Source organism: Myotis nattereri (assembly GCF_964212035.1).
Source record: "Myotis nattereri genome assembly, chromosome: 10".
Taxonomy (NCBI): Eukaryota; Metazoa; Chordata; class Mammalia; order Chiroptera; family Vespertilionidae; genus Myotis; species Myotis nattereri.
The window spans coordinates 72,528,342-72,548,819 of record NC_138085.1 but is presented as its reverse complement, the minus strand read 5'-3'; the positions used below and the strand labels follow the sequence as shown (position 1 = coordinate 72,548,819).

The 20,478-nt window shown below is 55.2% G+C and overlaps 2 protein-coding genes across 5 annotated transcripts in view; both read left to right on the top strand.

Annotated features, from left to right (window-relative positions):
• The window catches only part of MAPRE3 (microtubule associated protein RP/EB family member 3), a 40,391-nt gene extending 33,264 nt beyond the window's left edge, over positions 1–7,127 (top strand). For 2 of the 4 annotated variants that reach the window (XM_081101003.1, XM_081101004.1), the window contains 6 exons: positions 2,726–2,853; positions 3,494–3,639; positions 4,143–4,299; positions 5,535–5,689; positions 5,813–5,965; positions 6,223–7,127. In XM_081101003.1, coding sequence (XP_080957129.1) covers positions 2,733–2,853; positions 3,494–3,639; positions 4,143–4,299; positions 5,535–5,689; positions 5,813–5,965; positions 6,223–6,291 — 801 coding nt within the window. In that variant the 5' untranslated portion in view covers positions 2,726–2,732 and the 3' untranslated portion in view covers positions 6,292–7,127. Of the gene's footprint in view, positions 1–2,725; positions 2,854–3,493; positions 3,640–4,142; positions 4,345–5,534; positions 5,690–5,812; positions 5,966–6,222 lie in introns of all 4 variants that reach the window. The other 2 variants (XM_081101001.1, XM_081101002.1) reach the window with 1 other exon arrangement.
• A 3,881-nt stretch (positions 7,128–11,008) lies between these two features.
• Positions 11,009–20,267, top strand: TMEM214 (transmembrane protein 214). The gene is made up of 16 exons (XM_081100999.1): positions 11,009–11,173; positions 12,008–12,158; positions 12,438–12,572; positions 12,810–12,892; positions 13,338–13,443; positions 13,549–13,630; positions 13,886–13,987; positions 14,335–14,476; positions 14,908–14,999; positions 15,282–15,330; positions 15,516–15,629; positions 15,859–15,976; positions 16,403–16,499; positions 16,674–16,842; positions 16,979–17,118; positions 17,332–20,267. The coding sequence occupies exons 1-16, from the start codon at positions 11,024–11,026 to the stop codon at positions 17,456–17,458; spliced, it is 1,857 nt and encodes a 618-aa protein (XP_080957125.1). The 5' UTR covers positions 11,009–11,023; the 3' UTR covers positions 17,459–20,267.
• Positions 20,268–20,478: the final 211 nt, after the last annotated feature.

Here is a 20,478-nt window from a genome sequence, read left to right as displayed (position 1 = left end):
ACAAGTGTGACAGAGAATCCTTCCTGAGACCCCTGGTGCCTCGAGGAATTCTTCTGAGCCACAATGGACCCAGTCAGGGCAGGGGTGGCATCACTTGAAGACCCTGAAGCCGTCCTGAGTGGAGGCAAGGGCACCGATCCTAGTATCAGATGAGGACTGTGGTTCTAATCCCTGGTCTGCTTGGGCACCAGTATCACCTGCAGTGTTTTTTAAAATTACATATATGTAATATATGTATCTGTATATGTATATGTATACATATGTATAAATATATATGATATACTATATATGCTACATGGTGTATTATATTATACTAGAGGCCCAGTGCATGAATTTGTACACCAGTGGGGTCCCTCGTCCTGTCCTGCGGACCGGGCCGAAACTGGCTCTCCGACATTCCCCGAGGGGTCATGGATTGTGAAAGGGCACAGGCCAGGCTGAGGGACCCCACCAGTGCACAGTCAGGGCCAGGGAGGGACACAGGAGGTTGGCCAGCCGGGGAGAGACCATGGGAGGGCTCCAGGGTGTGTCCGGCTCATCTCCCTCAGTCCTGATCTGCTGGACCCCAGCAGCAAGCTAACCTACTGGTTAGAGCGTCTGCCCCCTGGTGGTCAGTGCACATCATAGGGAGTGGTTGAGTGGCCTTAGCATATCATTAGCATATTGCGTTTTGATTGGTTGAACAGCTGACCGGTCGACCGAACACTTAACATATTAGGCTTTTATTATATAGGATAGTGTATTTTATAGTTATATACATAACGTAGGGTCTATTATGTATGATACTATATAATAGATAATAAATAGAATAGTTACATATAACATGTATAGTTATTCACATATACATGCACACGCATGACTTGGGCTTCACTCCAGCCTATTGGAAAGTCTGCAGGAGAAGCTCAGGTCCTCTCCCAGTGCAAAGCCTCGGGAGTGCATGGCTATGTGTCATTCCCTTTTGGTTCCAGACCAGACCTGATAAAGCAGCAGAATAGGTCTGGACAGGGAAGAGGGCTGGGTGCATTCTTCCTTCAGGGACACTTTGCATATTAAGCCCAGAGGAATATTCTTCACTCCAGAACTACGCACTGTCACAATCCTGAGTACATAGTCCTTCAGTCTATCTTCTCTTTCTCCATTTCTGATAAAGTCTAGTTACAAGAAATATTTCCCTCCTCCCTTCACAGTGCATGTCAGCGATAACAGCTGGCACTTGGCCTTTGCTGGGGAGATTTGGGGAGGGGCTTCCACCTGCTCTGCTCAGCTCCAACATAGGTTCTGTGCAGGGAGCATGGGCCCAGGATCGCTAGAAGAGGCCAGAAGTCCCAAATTGTTTGTGTGACGCATCCCAACTTTAAAATAATGGGCACTAATTCAAAAATGTTTCCAGCACTGTGAGTTCTAGAGTTCAAGTCTGCAAGGCAAATTTTGCCAATGGGTGTCTCCTCTGTGACTGCTGATTGCCAGGGCTTTAAGCTAAGAGTGATGTGGCCAGGGCTGCGTTTAGGTAGGTTCTGACTGCAGTAGTGTCAAGGGGCCCTGGGGGAGACCAGAGGCTGCAAGGCCTTCCAGGAGGCTTCTGCTGGCCTTGGCCAGAGAATGTCCAATAACCCCCAAGGTGGCAGGAGAGATGGAGAAGAGCAGGGCCATTGGGAAGGCAGAGTTGCAGGACTTGATTCGATATGAGGATGAGGGGGAGTGGGCTATCTAGCCTGGTGACTGGGGGACTGGTGGTGACATCCATGGGGATAATACAGGAGCAGAAGCATGTTTTTTTTAAAATACATATTTTTTTTATTGATTTCAGAAAGGAAGGGAGAGAGAGAGAGAGAGAAACGTCAGTGATGAGAGAGAATCATTGATCGGCTACCTCCTGCAGGCCCCCACCTGGGATCAAGCCCGCAACCGGAGCATATGCCCTTGACTCGAATTGAACCCAGGACCCTTCAGTCCACAGGCTGATGCTCTATCCACTGAGCAAAAACAGCCAGGGCCAGCAGCATGTCTTAAGGTTCTGGACAAGCAGAATGTAGGTGCCCCTGGGTCAGCCAGCAGGCCACACACCACAGGCCCCACAGGAATATGGGATCTGGTCAGGCAAAGGTTAGCTGGCTTTCTAAAACACAATCTGGCCAGGACAGTGTCTGCTTAAACACCTTCCCATTGTCTAAACAGAAGGTCAGACTCCTCCTTCCATAAACAAAGTCCTTCGTGATCCCTGCCAATCACGCTGTGCCATGCTCAACACGAGCCTGCTCCCCAGCTCCGCCGAGCCACTGGGAGCCCTGGAATAAGCCATGCCCTTGTTCATGCAGTGCCTTCTACATCCCTTTGTATGTTTGGAAAATTCCTACTCCTTCCACTCCACGTCTCCGCTTGGAAGCCCTTGCTGGCCTGCCAAGCAGAAGCAGTCCCTCCCTCTTTGTGCCGTCCCTGAACTTTGCATGTGCCCTGATGTGTGGGGATTTGCCTGTCTGTAAACTCCTTGAAGGAGTGACCACATCTTAACTTTGTTGCACCCGTTCTCAACACGCCTCTGGCATATAGGAGATGCTCATTAGATGTTTAAAGAATGAAGAGGTCCCCTCTCCAGGAGGGAAAATGCAAGGCTGTCTGGAGGAAGACAGCTCTCATTCCCCAGGGGTCATCCCACGCCCGCTCCCCTAACAGCTAAAGAGCAGCCCGGGTCCCTGGTGCTGACCTTGCCTCTCTTCGTTCTTTGCAGCTGGGGTATGGCCGTCAATGTGTACTCCACATCCGTGACCAGTGAGAATCTGAGTCGCCATGATATGCTTGCCTGGGTCAATGACTCCCTGCACCTCAACTATACCAAGATAGAACAGCTCTGTTCAGGTAGGAGGCTGGGAGGGGGAAGTGGGCCCTGCGGGAGGGGAGGCAGGAGGCAAGACAGACACAGCAGAGACTGTAGCTTGTAATCAGGGTCTAGGAGGAGAGCTGCAGAGCCCCGAACTAGTCGGTGTTTGGAGCTGAAGGGCCTCCACGGATGGGGAAGAGCAGGAGGGGCACAGGCAAGGGCTGCAGGAGGGGCAGGGCAATGGCATAGGCAGAGAAGCCAGGGCTGACAGACAGCAGAAGGGCCAGCCCAGCCACTTGGGTCCACACCTCAGCTCTTCTTGTCGTGCAGCCCTGGGCAATCACTGCACCTCTCTAGGCCTCAGGTTTCCCATCGGTAAAATGGAGGTTATATCACCTATCTCACTAGGATTACTGTTAGATTACATAATGTAGTGTTTGCTGTGGTGCTGGCACATAATTGCATCAATAAGTAGTAATTGCTCTTATTCTTGGAACGCTGGGGGATTCTGGTGGCGTCTATCCTGCGAGTAGGACTGGCCACGCCCCAGAACAAGGAGAGAAATGAGGAGCTGGGTGGTTTGGGGGAGTAGGCCGGCAGAGGGGCTGGCTGAAAGGGAAGCAAGCAGCCTCGGCAGGGGAGCGGCCTGGACCCTCGGTCAGCCCTGCTTCTCCTCAGGGGCAGCCTACTGCCAGTTCATGGACATGCTCTTCCCTGGCTGCGTGCACCTGAGGAAGGTGAAGTTCCAGGCCAAGCTAGAGCACGAGTACATCCAGAACTTCAAGGTGCTGCAAGCCGCTTTTAAGAAGATGGGTGTTGACAAAGTAGGTGCCTGTGCTCCCGGGGCCCTGAGGAGCTGTGTGACCTTGGGAAGAAGGCGGCCCACCAACAGGGCAAAGGGCCCTTCCATCTGCGCCTCTCTCCACCCCCTGCTCTCCGAGGGAACGTCCCCCAGCTCAAGGCACAGTGGGAACCCCACATTCTTCCCATCCCATCCCAATGACATGCCTGCCCCTTCCTCCTCTCTGGACCATATCCACCCATTGAGGCTTGGTACTCCTATTCCTTCCTTCCCTAGGGCCCAAGAAAAGGCTTTTGCTTACCTCCTGCCTCGATGGCCCCAGGCCCTTGGCTCCAGCAACCCCCACCCCACATGGAGGCAGCAGCACCACAGCACCCCCCCCACCCAGTTTCTCCTGTGTCCTGGAGCCATGGGAGGGGCAGCCACTGCAGCCAGGGGCTGGCTCTCCTGAGAGCGGGGCCTCACAGAGGAAGGCAGCCCTCCATGCAGGTGGCTAAAGTTCTCTGCTTATGTGGTCTGTTTCAGATAATTCCTGTAGAGAAATTAGTGAAAGGAAAATTCCAAGATAATTTTGAGTTTATTCAGTGGTTTAAGAAATTCTTTGACGCAAACTATGATGGAAAGGAATACAACCCTCTGCTGGCGCGGCAGGGCCAGGACGTAGCGCCACCTCCTAACCCAGGTGATCAGATCTTCAACAAATCCAAGAAACTCATTGGCACAGCAGGTAACATGCTGGGGGAGGGAGTGTGTGGGGCCGGGCCAGCCAGGAGTGCCTCCTGGGCCACTCGCCCGCCCGGCCCTGCCCGCCTAGAGGAGACTGTTATCACGGAGTTCAGATGACGCCGCCTGCTGCCCCCTTAGACCAGGGGGAGTCACGGCAGGGAGGAGAGGGCTCCAAAGATGGCCACAAAAGGAGAGCCACTGGCACCAGCCAAGGTGGCAGCCGGCAGTGGGAGGCCCAGGCCCTTCCCTCTGCAGCAGGAGCTGACAGGTTTGCCTCGAGATGACGGGGCAGCACGTGGCATGGTTCCTCCGTCCAGGTCCATCCAGGCCAAGGGCCTGGTGCCTGCACTACCCATCCTCTTGCCCCCTGCCCACTGGACGCCCGGGGACGGGACTCTGCCAGGCTTGGTCATATCTTCCCCCATTCCACAGGCCCATAGTCCTAAGTCCTCAAGAGACGAGCCTCTGGAAACAAGGCTTTGTCGGGGTTCTAGAGAAAAAGGGAAAGAAGCATAGGGCTTTGGGGGACGGGAGGGTCGGGAGAGAAGGGGAGCGGAGCGGCCCCAGCCCGCATCTGAACCCGTCATAGCAGAGCCCTCCTGTTTGCGCTGCTGCCCCGCCTGGGCCTGGCCCCCTCACCTGCTTGCTTTGCATTAGAAGCAGCGGCTCTGCCTAGGGAGCTGCCCAGCTAGAGAGCAAGAGCCACAGCATGCTTGTCCTGAGGCAGGCAGCCGGGAGGGGCAGGGCAGGTGTCTTTTCTGTCCTCCAGTCCCGAGACTCGGAGGTCACCCATATGGAGAGTGGCTTTGGGCTGCCAGGAGAACTAGATCGAGACCCTGCCCCAGCTGCTTTCCCTCGGGCTTCAGCTGTCAGTACAAGAGGCGCCAACCCTCCCAGCCCCACTTCCCCAGTTCCCTAACCGTTTCCCTCATGTCTCCCTCCGCCAGCTCTCCTCCCTCCCCACACCTCACCTTCCTCAGTTCCCTGTAGTCCTTGCTCTCCCAGGCTTGCAAAGGGCTGCCCAGCTGCTCTGGTGTCATGTGTGGCCGTGGCGTAAGGCCTGGATGTAGAGCCCCCGCGTGGGAGAGGAGAGGAGGGCAGGGGCCTGCCGCACACTCGTCACACCAGGCCGTCTCCTGCCACGGGGGCTCTGGGCTCACATGGCCCCTCCGAATTTCCTCCCCCGCGCAGTTCCACAGAGGACATCCCCCACAGGCCCCAAAAACATGCAGACCTCCGGCCGGCTGAGCAACGTGGCCCCCCCCTGCATCCTCCGGAAGAATCCCCCATCGGCCCGAAACGGCGGCCATGAGACTGATGCCCAAATTCTTGAACTTAACCAGCAGGTGAGTGGGGTGGGCGGGGGTAGCTGAGACAACCCTGCCTCCACAGCCAGGCCCGCGGGTGTCAGGGTGGGAAGGGGAGCCTGAGGCGGGACCTGGGCTGGAACCCCACCTTCGCCCACGCAGCTGTTGGATCTGAAGCTGACCGTGGACGGGCTGGAGAAGGAGCGTGACTTCTACTTCAGCAAACTCCGAGACATCGAGCTCATCTGCCAGGAACACGAGAGCGAGAACAGCCCCGTCATCGCGGGCATCATTGGCATTCTCTACGCCACCGAGGTGAGCCCTGCCTGCACCCGCCAATGTCCCCGGTCCCCTGGGCCCTCCCCCATCCCGCCTGGCCTAAGACGGGAAGAGACAGGACCCGAAGGAGCTTTGGAGAACATGGACGGTGAGGGCAGCTGCTGCAGTCACAAGCCCCAGGTCACAGAGCGTTAGCAGGGAAAGGACTGGAACCTTGCTCCGCAGCTACCTATACAATCCACACCTCCGCCCGCCTGCCGGGCTCACCCTGTCCTCTCCCTTCCCACCTCCAGGAAGGCTTTGCACCCCCTGAGGACGACGAGATTGAGGAACACCAACAAGAAGAACAGGACGAGTACTGAGGGCGGCTCCAGCCCTGGCTGACTGCACGCCCCCTACCCCACGCCCACCCCCACATTATAATCCTTTCCTTAGAGCGTCGGCCGGGTGCTTTGTGTCAGTGCCGCAGCATTGGGGAGTCAGGCGAGGGGGCTGGAGGGGATGGGGCAGATGGGCAGGCAGAGGCCTGCACTGGCCAGTGGGTGGGACCCCTGCCCATTCCCCACCCCTATTTATTTCCGTTGTCTCTATGCTGTTTCGGCCAACACTTCCCAGGGTGCTGTGCCACCCGCCCCCGCCAGCCGCCTGCTCCCCTGACAGCCAGCAGCTGTATATTTGACAAAGTCATTGGTATATTTTTACTTACTGGATTTTCCTTGCACTTTACCTGTTCTTTTCCCAGGGCTCACAGCACGGGCTCCAGGGCAGTGTGCCTGGCTTGGCTTCCCTTCCCCATTGCCGGGCCATGGCAGGACTCACAATTCTTATTTATTTTGTCTTTTGACTCCCCAGTAGTTGAGGGGAAGGCTGATGTCAGGAGAGGGAGAGGGGGACTGAGGAGAGGGTGCCTTAGGCCTCGGTGGTCAGGGAGAGGGAGGGGAGCATGCGAGGGATGAAAATGACCCCCTGGCACCAGACTCACCCACCCTGGGCCCCTTTCCCCCAGCCCCAAAGCCCAACACTGCCCCGAGGCCCCCAGCCACTCCCTCTGCAGCCCATTCATACCACACAGACTCTGCCCTGACCCTCCTGTACGTCTGCCTCCCATCCCCCCACCTCCCCACCCCTGCCTCCTTGGGCCACCCAGCCTGTGTATGTGTTCACTTTTATTTAAATAAACTTGTGTGGTAAAAGTCCATGCCATGTCTCCCTCAACTGAGCTACAGCCTGGGTCTCAAAGCTTTGTTCTTCCTGAGCACTCCCCTCCCAGAGCCATGGCCCTGCGCACAGCACCAGGTGGCCTTCCCTCATGTCTGCACACCATCGCTGGCACTTGGCCTCTGAGCCCAGCCCTGACCCAGCCCCCATTCCCAACACTGATGCCAGGGCTCTAAGACAGACTTGCCTACTCCCAGTCCCTGAGGAAGAACAAGGTTTGGAGCCATGGTGGTGAGGATAGGCAGCCCAGTAAAGGGGCAGGTGGGGACATGGGGGAGGGGGTAACAGGGTGGCCTGGCCAGGGGGCCAGTTAGACTTCATGTTGTCCCCCACCTTTGTCAAGGCTCACACCCCCCAGAACAGTGATCCAGCCGGGAACAGGGCTCATCAGGCAGAGAAAGCTGAGTGGGTTACAAAGAGTAAGCATCTCTGAGCACTGAAGTCCAGAGGACAGCAGTGCCCCTGAGGCTCCTTCTACAGAACAAGGTCTCATGGGAACCACGCTCAGGAAGCTTTCACATCATCCACACAGCCCTGCCTGCCTGGTGTGGGTCCCAGCAAAGGGCCGAACTAACCAATGTCCTGGATGTCCAACAAGCGCTACCAGGCCATTCAAATGAAGCCGTGCTGTCATGCAGGCCAGCGCCTTCATTTACTGATGAAGGGACCAAGGCCCACCTGGGGCATGCCTTACTCAGGGTGGTAAAAGCCTGGACCAGAATTCACACCTCCAGGCTCATGGTTGAGGACTCATCCCCAAAGACCAGAGAGGTGTTGCCCCCAGAATGTTCCTCTGGTTCAGGCTAGTCCCAGTAGCTGTCTCTTCACCATCCTGAGAATGACCGAGCTACAGTTGGGGCTGCTGCTGCTGCGGCCCTGCTCCATGACCCTTCTTCCAGAGGACCCCCATTCTCTAATGGCTCCAGACAGAAGCCTAAGATAAGCAACTCTTGCCTGCTCATTCCTCATTCACTTCTCCTCCTCCTTTTGACTCCCACCCCACATACAGACACTTCTGGCTTTATTTTATCGCTCTCTCTTTCTCCTCGAACAAGTTCGTTGCCTGCTTTTATTGATCCTTTTTTAAAACTATATTTTTATTGATTTCAGAGAAGAAGGGAGAGGGAGAGGGAGAGAGAAACATCAATGATGAGAAAGAACCTTGATTGGCTGCTTCCTGCATGCCCACACTGGGGGATCAAGCCCGCACCCCAGGCATGTGCCCTGACCAGGAATGGAACCGTGACCTCCTGGTTCATAGGTCAACACTCAACCACTGAGCCATTGAGGCTGGGCTGCTTTTATGGATCTTTGTGATTTTTTAATCCCTTGCCTCATTTTAAAATGCCTTTCCTCCTTTATAGTATCCCAAGTAGATACAATAAAAGGATACAGTGGTTGTTCTGCGTTGTCCAGTGTTCATCTTCAGGCCCAGACCTCACCCTGCTGATAAAGTAGGTGTGGTAGGCAGAATAATGCCTACCCCCAAAGATGTCCACATAATTCCCAGAACCTGCTAGGTTGCATAGCAAAGGGGAATTACGGTTGTAGATAAAATTAAGTTGCTAATCAGTTGACCTAAAAATGAGAGAATCCTGGGTTATCGAGGTATGAATCTCATCCTCACATGTAGGAATGTATACAAAATAGCACGTTTCCTTAATTGTGATAAATGACTTTCACTTCACCTTCCCACCTTCCCTCGTCCTCCCCTGCTGGGAAGCTTCAAGCTTTGTGGTCTCACATTATATTACAAGCAAGGCAGGAGGCCCTCCAGGGATAGTGAATGTCTGAGCAGTCACCTGTTGGAGTGGTTCCTCAGGTTTTGTTTTGTTTTGTTTTAATTTATTTGTATTGATTTTTAGAGAGGAAGGGAGAGAGAGATAGAAACACCAATGATGAGAGAATCATTGATCGGCTGCCTCCTGCACATCCCCTACTGGGGATGGAGCCCGCAACCCAGGCATGTGCCCTTGACAGGAATTGAACCTGGGACCCTTCAGTCCACAGGCCGATGCTCTAGCCACAGAGCCAAACCAGCCAGGGCAGGTCTGCGGCTTTTGATCACTTCCCTGCCACGTCTGGGACTTGGGACTGACCGCAGCCAGAGCCAGAGCCGCTTCTTTTCCATAGTCTGCAAGAGGAAACCCAGCCCTGGCTGTCCCAGAGCCCCAGACTCTTCTCTGCCTCCATGCAAAGAACTCTCCACTCTCCACCCTCCAAAAAGCGCCTCTTCGCTCGGGCTCCATCCTCTTCCCTGTCCCTGCACAATAGATTTTTACAGCCCATTAAACTCAAAGTTTAATCACCAGCAACAGAACACGAACACTTTCCTAGAGCGAAGGAAGCGTTTAATCTACAAACTCTCCTGGAGGGGAAGAGAACTGTTTCCATGCCATCCTCCTAGCACTAGGAGAAAGAAAAACCGCATCAGCTGAATTAGCAAGTCACCGGATGCAGCGACCCTCACACAGTAGATGCTCCATGACAGTTCCCTAAGCGTAACAGCCTCCGTCTCAACACCTTTGGAAGTTGGTTGCGGCGAAGGAGCCCAGACGCCCGCCCCCACCCCCACCCCCACCTCTCGCTAGCGATAACCTGGCAAAACCGAAAGACTACAAGTCCCAGGCTGCGCAAAACCGAAAGACTACAAGTCCCAGGCTGCCTTGGGGCGGCGTCACGCGCCGCGAGGCTCTGCAAAGAGACGTGGCAGAGCGCGGCGCGTGCACTCCAGCCGGAAAGCCCGGGGAGGTGGCCGACCGCGGCGGGAGGGTGGGAGCCATGGCGGCGATCACGGCGGGTGCGGGGCGCTGGGAGGTGGTGAAGAAGGGCCGGCGGCCGGGGGCCAGCGGCGGCGGCGGCGGGCGAGGCGGCGGAGCGGACCGCCGGACCCTCGGGGAGGCGAACGGCGTGTGGAAATACGACCTGACCCGTGAGTACCCACCCGGCCCGCCGCCGCCCGGACCCGAGCTGGCCGCTCCCGGGGCTACCGAGCAGCTGACCTCCCCGGGCTCCTCCAGGCGCGAGCCGTCCTGCCGATCGGCGCCTCGGGTTCAGCGAGCGCGACCCTGGCCTTGCCTCTTGAGCCTCACACATCACATGGCAGCCAGCGTGAGGGAGGTTGCTGCCCTGGCCTCGCAGATGCGCAGAGGCCCAGTGGAGTGAGATGCCCAGAGTCACCTGTCAGAGGGACAGGGATTCGGGTCTGCACGCCGGGCTCCCCGCACACACCGAGCAGCTGTTGCCGGCCCAGCCTGGCCTCTCCGGGCGGGTGTCCGAGAGCGGGGAGGAGGCATGCTCCTCATGATATAAGGTGCCCCCTCCTCAGGGACCAGCGGGCGGGTGAGGGGAGGGCGCGCAGGGGGCCCCGCCGCGGAGCCATGCCCACCGCACGCTAGACACCCGCCAAGCCTTACTCTCCAGAGGCGTGGAGAACGCTTGCCACTTGTTGATTAGCGAGTTGTCACATCTGAACCCAGAGGAGCTGGGGTAGAACCAAGATGTGCAAATCCTGACCTCCCAGACTCCTAATCTCTCACCCAAGGAGCCAGCCCTCTGCCCCCGAGCCCTCCACTAGCTCCCGCATCCTCCGATTTAGTAGCAGACGCCTCATCTCTGCGGAAGGCTCAGGAGCCCGCTGTGGTGGCTGCAAGGCGCAGAGGGAAGGCTCCCTGGCCTGCTCCCTTAGCAGGACAGCAGGGAGGGGCTTTGCGGCAGCTCCTCCCTGGAGGTGAATCAGGTGCCAGGTGGGAGAAGGGACCCCTATTCCCGTGGGGTCCTCCTGACCCGAGGGTGGCCCCTCTTTCTCTGCCTGCCACCACCTCAGCTCCCATCCAGACGACGAGCACCCTTTATGAGCGGGGCTTTGAGAAAATCATGAAGAAGCAGAATAAGGAGCAGGTTCCACCCCCCGCTGTGGAGCCAAAGAAACCCTCCAACAAAAAGCAGACTAAGAAGGTGGCGACCCTCACCAACCAGAACCAGAAGCAGGGCCGCTTCCGCAGCCTGGAGGAGGCACTGAGAGCCGTGAGTGCCCCTCGCCTGTGGGTGGGGGAAGAAGGAGGACCTGAGTGTGGAGGAGACGAAAAGGGGGGAGGAGGACGGGCAGCTGATAGCTGATGGGACGCTGTTGGCCGAGAGGAGGCATTCGGAGAAGGACGGAAACCCCATCAATTAAAGTAGGTGTGGTAGGCGGAATAATGCCTCCCCCAAAGATGCCCACATAATTCCCAGAACCTGCCAATGTGTTAGGTTGCATAGCAAAGGGGATTTAGGTTGTAGATAAAATTACTGCTCTCAGGATAAGAAGGACATGAAAAGCTCGGAGGGAAACATGGATTAGTGAGAAGGGAGCCTGGAAGCCCAGAGACGCGAGGGAAGGTTAGAGAAACTGCTTTTGTTTCCTCGCCCCTGGGAGCTGCTGCTTCTTCTTTTTTTTTTTAAAGATATATTTTATTGATTTTTTACAGAGAGGAAGAAAGAGGGATAGAGAGTTAGAAACATCAATGAGAGAGAAACATCAATCAGCTGCCTCCTGCACACCTCCCACTGGGGATGTGCCCGCAACCAAGGTACATGCCCTTAACTGGAATCGAACCTGGAACCCTTCAGTCCGCAGGCCGACGCTCTAGCCACTGAGCCAAACCCGTCAGGGCCCTGGGAGCTTCTTGCCTTTTGTTTTTTCCCCTTGAACATGTGAAGGGCCTAGGAGTACTGGTCCTGGGGGGGTCAGCGGTTCCAGTTTTCCTAAACTCTTCTGGACGCAGCAAAATTGTGGCACTCCACATCCTTGTGTTGAAAAGCAGAAACCCTTTGTTCCTCCTCCCGCAACTGACCGTGTGGGGCCTGTGTCCCTGGCAGCTGGACGTGGCAGCTCTGCAGAAGGAACTGGACAAGAGCCAGAGCGTGTTCTCTGGGAACCCGTCCGTGTGGCTGAAGGACCTGGCCAGCTATCTGAACTACAAGCTCCAAGCCCCTCTCAGTGAGCCCACACTAAGCCAGCACACTCACGGTTAGTTCTCTCGGCTCCCTCAAGCTCAGACAAGTTCAAGAAAATCCTGAAATGGCTGTGCGTAAGCCCATTGCTTAGTAACAGACCCCAGTGCTCCCCACCGCCCTGATTTCCATGGGTGGAGCTGTTCTCAAACCATCATGCTCTGAACGTTTCTGGGCCTTATTGGGGTAGGGAGGGTGCCAGCCTCCGTGTGGACCTCGGCTCCGCTCACCGGCCTCGGAGCACAGCTGGCAGAGGCCTCTGGTCCCAGCGCTCACATGGAGGCCTGTCGCCCAGATTACCCCTATAGCCTGGTGAGCCGCGAGCTGCGTGGGATCATCCGAGGGCTGCTGGCCAAGGCGGCGGGGTCCCTGGAGCTCTTTTTTGACCACTGTCTGTTCACCATGCTGCAAGAGCTGGACAAGACACCAGGTGAGGGGCCGTGAGGGGGAGCCAGCCCCATCTTGGGGGCCTGTTTCCTTTTTTCTGGCTTCAAAAATGGCTGGGTTGTTTCCAGTAGAGAAACATGCTAATCCTGACCCTTGGGGAAAGGGAGGAGGAAGTTAGGACTTGTTGGCCTGAGCTCTGGGCTTACAGCTGCCAGTAGGGAGACTTCAGGTGTTGGGTGTCTGTTCCTCTGTGTGGGTCTAAGAGCATGTGTCTCTCCAGGGGAGTCGCTCCATGGCTACCGTATCTGTATCCAGGCCATTCTGCAAGACAAGCCCAAGATCGCCACCACGAACCTGGGCAAGGTGAGCTCAGGACGGCGGTAGGAACACCAGGAGGCTAGGACTGGGGCGGTCGGGCAGAATCTACCCTGTTGGATCCAGTCGAGGGCTAGCAGAAGACCCTGTAAGACCAGTCATGGTAGCTGACACTATTAGCACTTACTGTGTGTCTGATATATATATACATACACACACACATACACACGAGGCAAGTGCTGCTGTTATTCTCATTTTATAGATGAGAAATTGAGCCACAGAGGGGCTCAGTAACTTTCCTAGAGTCTGTCAACCAGTAAGTGGCAAGTATGGGTGAAGGCCAGAGTCTGGTGCCAGAGCCCACGCTCTGAGTCACTGCACCACACTACCACGGTGCCTCACTGGCCCAGTTGGCAGCTCTTCCTGCCTCGTTTTGGGGGTGCTTTGGATGCTTTGTCTTACCCCAGCCTGCCTCTCTTACTTGGCTCCTCAGTTCTTGGAACTGCTGAGGTCCCACCAGAATCGACCAGCAAAGTGTCTGACCATCATGTGGGCCCTGGGCCAAGCAGGTTTTGCCAACCTCACCGAGGGACTGAAAGGTAACAGGGCAGTGGGGAATGGGGGTGGGCTTGGAACCAGGAAACTTCTCTAATGTCCCAGTGGGTCTGAGCCTGAGGCTTCCTCCCTGGCCTTTGTCTCCACAGTGTGGCTGGGGATCATGCTGCCTGTGCTGGGCATTAAGTCCTTGTCCCCCTTCGCCATTGCATACCTGGATAGGCTGCTCCTGTGAGTAAAGGGGAGATGGGAGGGGGAGGGCCCAGGAGTCTCCAAGTGGCTATTTTAGTAAAATGAGATGCTGGGATCCTGGTCTCCATAGAGACCAGGACCAGCTCCTCCCAGCTCAGAATGTGATGGTGAAGAAGGAAGGGGAGGGAACCATCAAGGGTGGGGTAGAGTCTATGCCCTTTTTCCTAGCTGTTGGTCTTAGCTGGGATCACAGCCTAGGTGGTGGTCCCCAACAAGCCTTTCTTCCTCCCACAGGATGCACCCCAACCTCACCAAGGGCTTTGGCATGATTGGCCCCAAGGACCTCTTCCCACTTTTGGACTTTGCCTATATGCCCAACAACTCCCTGACACCCAGGTAGGGCCACCCTGGGACATAACTGCTGTGGCGGATCCCAGCAGGGGGTCAGAAGCAGGCAATATATTCCTGTCCCTTCGTCAGCCACCCTAAATCTAAGATTCTCAACCTGCAAGTTCAAGGGATCAGTAAACGCCCTGAAATTTTATGGACCCTTGAGTGTGACTGGCATGTGGGCATTTTCCTGGGGAGAGGATCTGTGACTTGCAGCAGATTTTCCAGCAGATTACAAGGTTCTGAGATTCCCATCCTCGGGCAGGGTGTGGACTCGGGGGCAGGCAAAAGGGACACAATGCACAGCTCCCTTTAGAGCCTGTGCCTGGCTCTCCCCCCCACCCCCACCCTAGCCTGCAGGAGCAGCTGTGTCAGATCTACCCCCGATTGAAGGTGCTGGCATTTGGGGCCAAGCCGGAAGCCACCCTGCATACCTACTTCCCCTCCTTCCTGTCCAGAGCCACCCCTGACTGCCCTCCTAAGATGAGGAAAGAGGTGAGGAAATGGTGGGAGGCTGCTTTTTCCCTTCCAGGGGTCAGCTGCAGGGGTCCCTGTCTGCCGACCAAGGCCCTTCTTCACAGACCCGTTTCCTGAAGTCCCTTAGCTCACTCCTGACAGCCTCCTGCCCCACTCTGTCATGTTCTACCCTCAGAACAGAGCTGGGAGGGCAGCACGTTCAGGTCTGGCTGGTCTCTGAAGTCTTCCCCCTCGCAGAGGAGTGACCTTTGAGGTCAAGGTCTAGCTCAGGACCCCAGCCTCCCCCTTTACAGCCTCTGAGATTTCTGGGGTCTGGCACGATTTGTCCACCCTTTAGGGTGGATGTGTTGCCTGCATGGTCTCACTTAGGGAAGGGGGTTACTTCTCAGCTCTCCCCTCCACCAGCCCGTGGCCCAGCGGTCTCTCCCTCTTTCCTGTCTCCTGTGCAGCTCCTGAGCAGCCTGACCGAATGCCTGACGGTGGACCCCCTCAGTGCCAGTGTCTGGAGGCAGCTATACCCCAAGCACCTGTCACAATCCAGGCAGGTGGGGGGGGGGGGGTGTCACCTACCTCCCACCCACACAGAAGAGCCTTAGTTCGTGCCTCCCAGCCTGTCCCTGTCCTAGAAGCAGAGGGGGAACGTTTGTTACTGTTGTTGGGGCTCATGCCTCCAAGTTGAGTGGGAACATTGCCTGTGGCTCTTGGGAAGCAGTTCCTGTGCTGGTGGGGGTGCAGTCTTCAGCCAAAGGCAGCAGGGGCCTAATGGAGGATGGGAAGGGCCAAGTGGGCTCCCTGATTGGAAGGGGTTGTGTTTTCCCCATAGCCTGCTGCTGGAGCATTTGCTCAGGTCCTGGGAGCGGATTCCCAAGAAGGTGAGGAGCTGGAAGGACATGGCAGGCTGAGCCTCGTCTGGGTTCTGGGTTCGTACCCCCAGCCACTGTCCCCCTTCCCGAGAAGGTGCTCTGCTAGTACATTTGGCCTGGAAAATGAAGCATGGTGGAGGGTTCCCTCACGGCCAAAGCTTATGCTCTCAACCCAGATGTTTCTTATCCTACAGGCACAGAAGTCTTTGCAAGAAACCATTGAATCCTTCAAGCTTACCAACCAGGAGCTGCTAAGGAAAGGCAGCTGTAATAACCAGGATGTCGTCACCTGTGACAAAGCCTGCAAGGTGTCAGCACCCAGTCCTCCCCAACCCACACACTGTTCTGCATCTGTCTCGGCACACCCTGGTTGGGCCTGTATCACATTCCTGCCCCACCTGTCCCTGGAGCCCCCACTACCTCGGGTTGGGGAGGGCTTGGCCCTCTCCCTGGAAGGTCTGGCTTGAGGTCTGCCTTAGGAGGCAAGACCAGCCCCATCTCCCTTCTGACCACAGCTCCTGCCCCCTTTCCTCCTAGGGGCTGTTGCAGCAGGCTCGGGGGTTCCGGCTGCCCTGGACACGGCTACTCCTGTTGGTGCTGATCTTTGCCATAGGTGTCCTGTGCCACGACTTCCGGTCACACAGCTCCTTCCAGGGTAAGCAGGGATTGGTGGGCAAGGCAGGTAGCATGGGGTGGGTCATAGAGCTAGCTGTAGCACCCCGTCCCAGCACACAGCTCTGCCCTGATGCTGCAAAACAGACACTTTTCAGACAGATTTTTGTGCCCACAACTGTGACATTACCACTTCAGACTGGGCCAGTGCTTTGCAGAGTAGAAGGGCTTGCGTGTTCATGGTCTCCTTTAAGTAGGTGTTATCTCCTTTTTGATTTTTGAGTAAATTGAAGCTTAGAAAGATTTATCAGTTCGTATAAGGTCACAGCTGGTCAGTAGAAGCCCTATGAATACACGAAGGTCGACCCCATCCCTCACTGGGCCTCCTCAGGAGCCTGTAGTGTCTGCCCACTCCCTGCCCCCACCCCCGCCCCCCACCTCCCAGCTCACAGAGACCCCCTTTACTCAGACTCCCTTTCTGGCCGGTTGCTTCAATCATCTGGTTTCTTGCCTGCTGGCCAAAAAGCATGTGCCAAGATCTACTCCTACAGCCTGCAAGGCTACAGGTGAGCACCTCGCAGGGAGAGGGGGGAGAGATGGATTGGTGTTCAGGGTGGTGATGGCATTGACAGTCAGTGGGAAGCAAGTGTGGTTTTCCTTTCCCAAGGCTTCCCTTCCCCAGCTCTGGAGAGCTAAGCTGCCTGAGGAAACTCAGCCCTGCTCTCTCCTGTCATCTGCAGCTGGCTAGAGGAGACGCTGCCAGCCTGGGGCGCTCACCTGCTGACTGTGGTGGGGCCCAGCTTGCAGCTCGCCTGGACCCACGTTAATGCCACAGTCAGCTTCCTTTCTGCCCACTGTGCCTCCCACCTTGTCTGTTTCGGTGACAGCCTCGCCAGCCTCTCCCAGAGGGTAAGCCAGAGACGGGCTGGTCTCCCCAGCAGCTGAGTTCTTGGGAAGGTGCAGCCCCACATGGACTGGGTCCTTGGGGCCAGGATGCATTCCGGGAGCATCCTAACCCCATTCATTCTCCGTGCTCCTGATCCAGCTCCCTGATGTCCTGAACCAGCTGCTCCATTCTCTGAGGGAGCTGCTCCTGCTGCTATACCACAGCGTGCTGTTGCCAGTGTGGCACCTGCTGCTTGAGGCCCTGGCCCAGGCCCAGCAGCACTGCCACCAGGTGTGCAGGTGAGACCCTCGGCCAGGGCTCCAGCAGGAACCCAGTGGCCCCCACGCCCTTTTTCCAGGGACAAGGCTTCTCTGTTCAGGCTCTCTGCCCTGCCCCTTGCTCATCCCTTGGCCACTGGGACATGGTTGTGGGTCTGAGTTGCAGCCTTGTGGCTTGACACAACTGCACATCACTACCTCCCAAGCCCCACCAATGTTCTGCTTTCCTCCCAGAGGTCCGGTGACCTGGGACTGCGTGAAGACACAGCTCAGTGAGGCTGCCCACTGGATCTGGCTCTGCCTACAGGACATCACAGTGGCTTTCTTGGACTGGGCGCTTGCTATGATATCCCAGCAATAGGCCCTGCCTCCTTGGCCACTAGTCTCTGTCTGAGACGGGCCACCTGAGACTGCTGGAGGCAGTTCTGCATGGGGTCTTTTTTACTTGGTGCCTGAGTTCTGTACTCTAGGCCAGTTGTCTCTTCCCCAATGTTTGGTGATGGCTGAGCCCAGCGGTATCTCAGCCTCCTCCACGATTCCACTGAACACTTCTCTGGCCCTATCGCACATAGCTCCCAGCATCTGCCCTGGGCTGGTAGCCTCTCTAGCCTCCTCTCTCATCTCCTGCCTTCCATCTCACTCCTGAAGCCCCAAACACCTCATCCCCAAAGGTGGGTCTCCAGTGAGTGGCTTCTGCATTCTTCGATGAATGATTTCTGTTCCCATACTTCAACCACAGCAGGAAAAGGAAAGGGACTTCCAGAAGACTATGGCACCACCGTGGGGAAGAGCGGCTTTACTTCTACCCACAGCCTGCACCTCAAAATGCCCAGCGTAGGTCCTTCCAGGCCCCTCTCTGCCCTCTCCATCGCGATCCTTTCTCCTCACCATTCCCCTTCAGTGCTGGGGATGTGGAGGGCCTCCACCTCCAAGTCCAGCTTCTCGCTGTCGCCTGCCCCTCCATCTGTCGGGGGAGCAGAGTCCAGTTAGTTGTGTGCCTCGGCACGGGGAACCTTCCAGCAGCCGGTTGAGACAGGCTTCAGTATATGGCTCCTGGATATGCCTACAGGTGGAATAAAGGACACAGCTTTGATTTCTAGCTTCCCTCTCTGCCTCCTCTTACAGGAATTCCCATAGCTGTGGACAGGATAAATATAGGCGCCTGTACATTCCCCTTGGTCCCCTGCCCACCTAAGGGCCATAGCTCCTGGCAGCAATTGCACTTCTGGTTAAGGAAGCCCACACCCATCCTAAACTTGGGCCTGTGGAGGGTTCTGGACCTCTTTCTGCTCCCCTTGTCTCACTGTCACTGTGATTCATGTCCCACTTGTGATTTGCCTTGACGGCTTACGTGATTTATGCGTGGAAATGCAGGGAAGAGTCTCCTGGGGGAATTCTTGGCCAGCAATCAGGTGTCTTCTTCCTTGCCAGGACCTTATTAATCGGTTTGTTTTCTAAGGCAGCGAGTGAAAGATTTAGAACTCTAAGAGGCAGGATCAAGGGTTTATCACCAGTCTCTTAATTTTTGACTTGAGACTATCAACTGCACAGGTTTTAGTTCTCACGGGGTTTTAGTTCTCACCTTGAGTTTCTTGGATGTTTCTAAACCAGCAGTACCAGAGGGGCACTGCCCACTCACATTTTTGTTCCCTTGTTAGAATGTTACCTCTTGGGAGTTAAATAGCCCACGTGGGGCAGAACCCAGCTCTCCTAGTGGCAGGCAGCCATGGCCATTTTTTCACAGAAATTGGAAACCTGCCTGGCAAAGAGCAATGGTCTAGGACTGCTGGACTGGACTACCTAAGGGTCCCAAAACGTCCTATTTCCTCAATTCTTCCTCACCAATCAGAAACAAATGGATTCAATTCTTAGGAATAGTGAAGCTTTGGAACTGGCCTGTATTCGTGGCAAGTAGAAGGGGCTGGTATGATCCTACACTGGCAACAGCAAAGGACAAAGTGATGACACTACCCTGCAATGTCCTCGAGTCCAGCCAAGGCTGCTGGGCTGAGTTCTTGCAATCCAGCAACTGCAAGGATGCTACTTCCAAGTGCTTCACTGGCTTCTAATGTGTGTACTATACCGGGTTCCTTTCATTTCTGACATAATCCTGGGGTGCAACATTTCCCTTCAGCTTAGGTTAGCTGAGGTGTCCACACTAACACCTGAATTGGCTTTGATAGATGTAGTTGGTTGACCCAATACTGGAATTGCCAAAAATTCTTCCTGTGTCAAGGGAGTAGGCCAGCGTTTCACCTGCTGTCCAGTAATGCTAAACCAGATATCCAGATGTTTCATTTTTGCAGAACTGTCAACAAACTAATCCAAACAGCCAGTGAGTTGAACCAGTGTGGACTAGTGGAGCGAGCACACTGGTGCTGACAGGTGGGCAGGGACTGTTGATGTTATTAGAACAGAGTCTGACGCCTCAGAGGGTCACATCTGGGCATGGTAACTACTTTTCACACACAGCTGGAGTTCTATAGATAACGTGCCATAAAGCTGAAGGGCAGTTTAAATATGGTTATCTCTTACTAACTTCAGTTATTAACAAATGGTGTTGAACTGCAAGTTAGATCAAAAGACTCGTTTGAAACACGTTTTTCTAAGCTTAAACTATGTTTCCACATTCCTCTGGTGATTTGTACCCAGTCTACAGCTTTAGAGCAGGCCAACTTGATGGACCAGCCCGACTTACTGTGCATAGATGATCTTGCCAGGCAGATAATGCTGGTCTCACACCTGCTGGCCTATTCTCAAATGCCCCCACCCTTGAGGGGAAGTGTTGCCCACAGAGAGGACGTGCCTTGCCTGCCCTAGTCCAGAATGACCTAGTTGTCAGTTACACTGAAATTTCAGTGGTTGGATGACCTCAGCATTTTAATGCTGCCTTAGCTCCTAAATGAGTTTGAACTTAAGTGAACACTTCAAGTGATCTAACTTTTTTAAAATTTTTCTTCATGGTTCTGCTCCCAAAAGTGCTTGAGGGGATAAAGGACTTTGCTTTGCCCCATGTGATATTCCATTTTACTGGGTATTTTTCATTGCCCCACACTTGAGGCAGAAGAAATTTGAGGGGACAGGGGAGCTTCCATTGTTCAGGGTATGAGTGAATATTTATTGAATATTGGATATTCTGCCTATGAATAAAATAATTGAATTCAGACACATTTTTGGATATGCCTTGGTGTAATTTTTTTACTGTGTTAGCATACCAGTTATTAAATTTTTAATGGACTTTATTTTTAGAGCAGTTTTACAGTCTCATTAAAGTTGAGCCAAAAAAGACATAGCCCTTGCCCGTACACTTGCACAGTCTCACCCACTGTCAACGCCAGTGAACCTACGACACATCACTGTCATCCAAAGTTTGTAGTTTAC

Excerpts from the sequence above, each read along its gene's own strand:
- TMEM214 (XM_081100999.1), top strand. The coding sequence starts at position 11,024 with ATGAAGAAGCAGAATAAGGAGCAGGTTCCACCCCCCGCTGTGGAGCCA. Across the intron at positions 13,444-13,548 it reads CCTCACCGAGGGACTGAAAG|TGTGGCTGGGGATCATGCTG; the intron begins GTAACAGGGCAG and ends TTGTCTCCACAG. Across the intron at positions 13,988-14,334 it reads AACAACTCCCTGACACCCAG|CCTGCAGGAGCAGCTGTGTC; the intron begins GTAGGGCCACCC and ends CCCCCACCCTAG.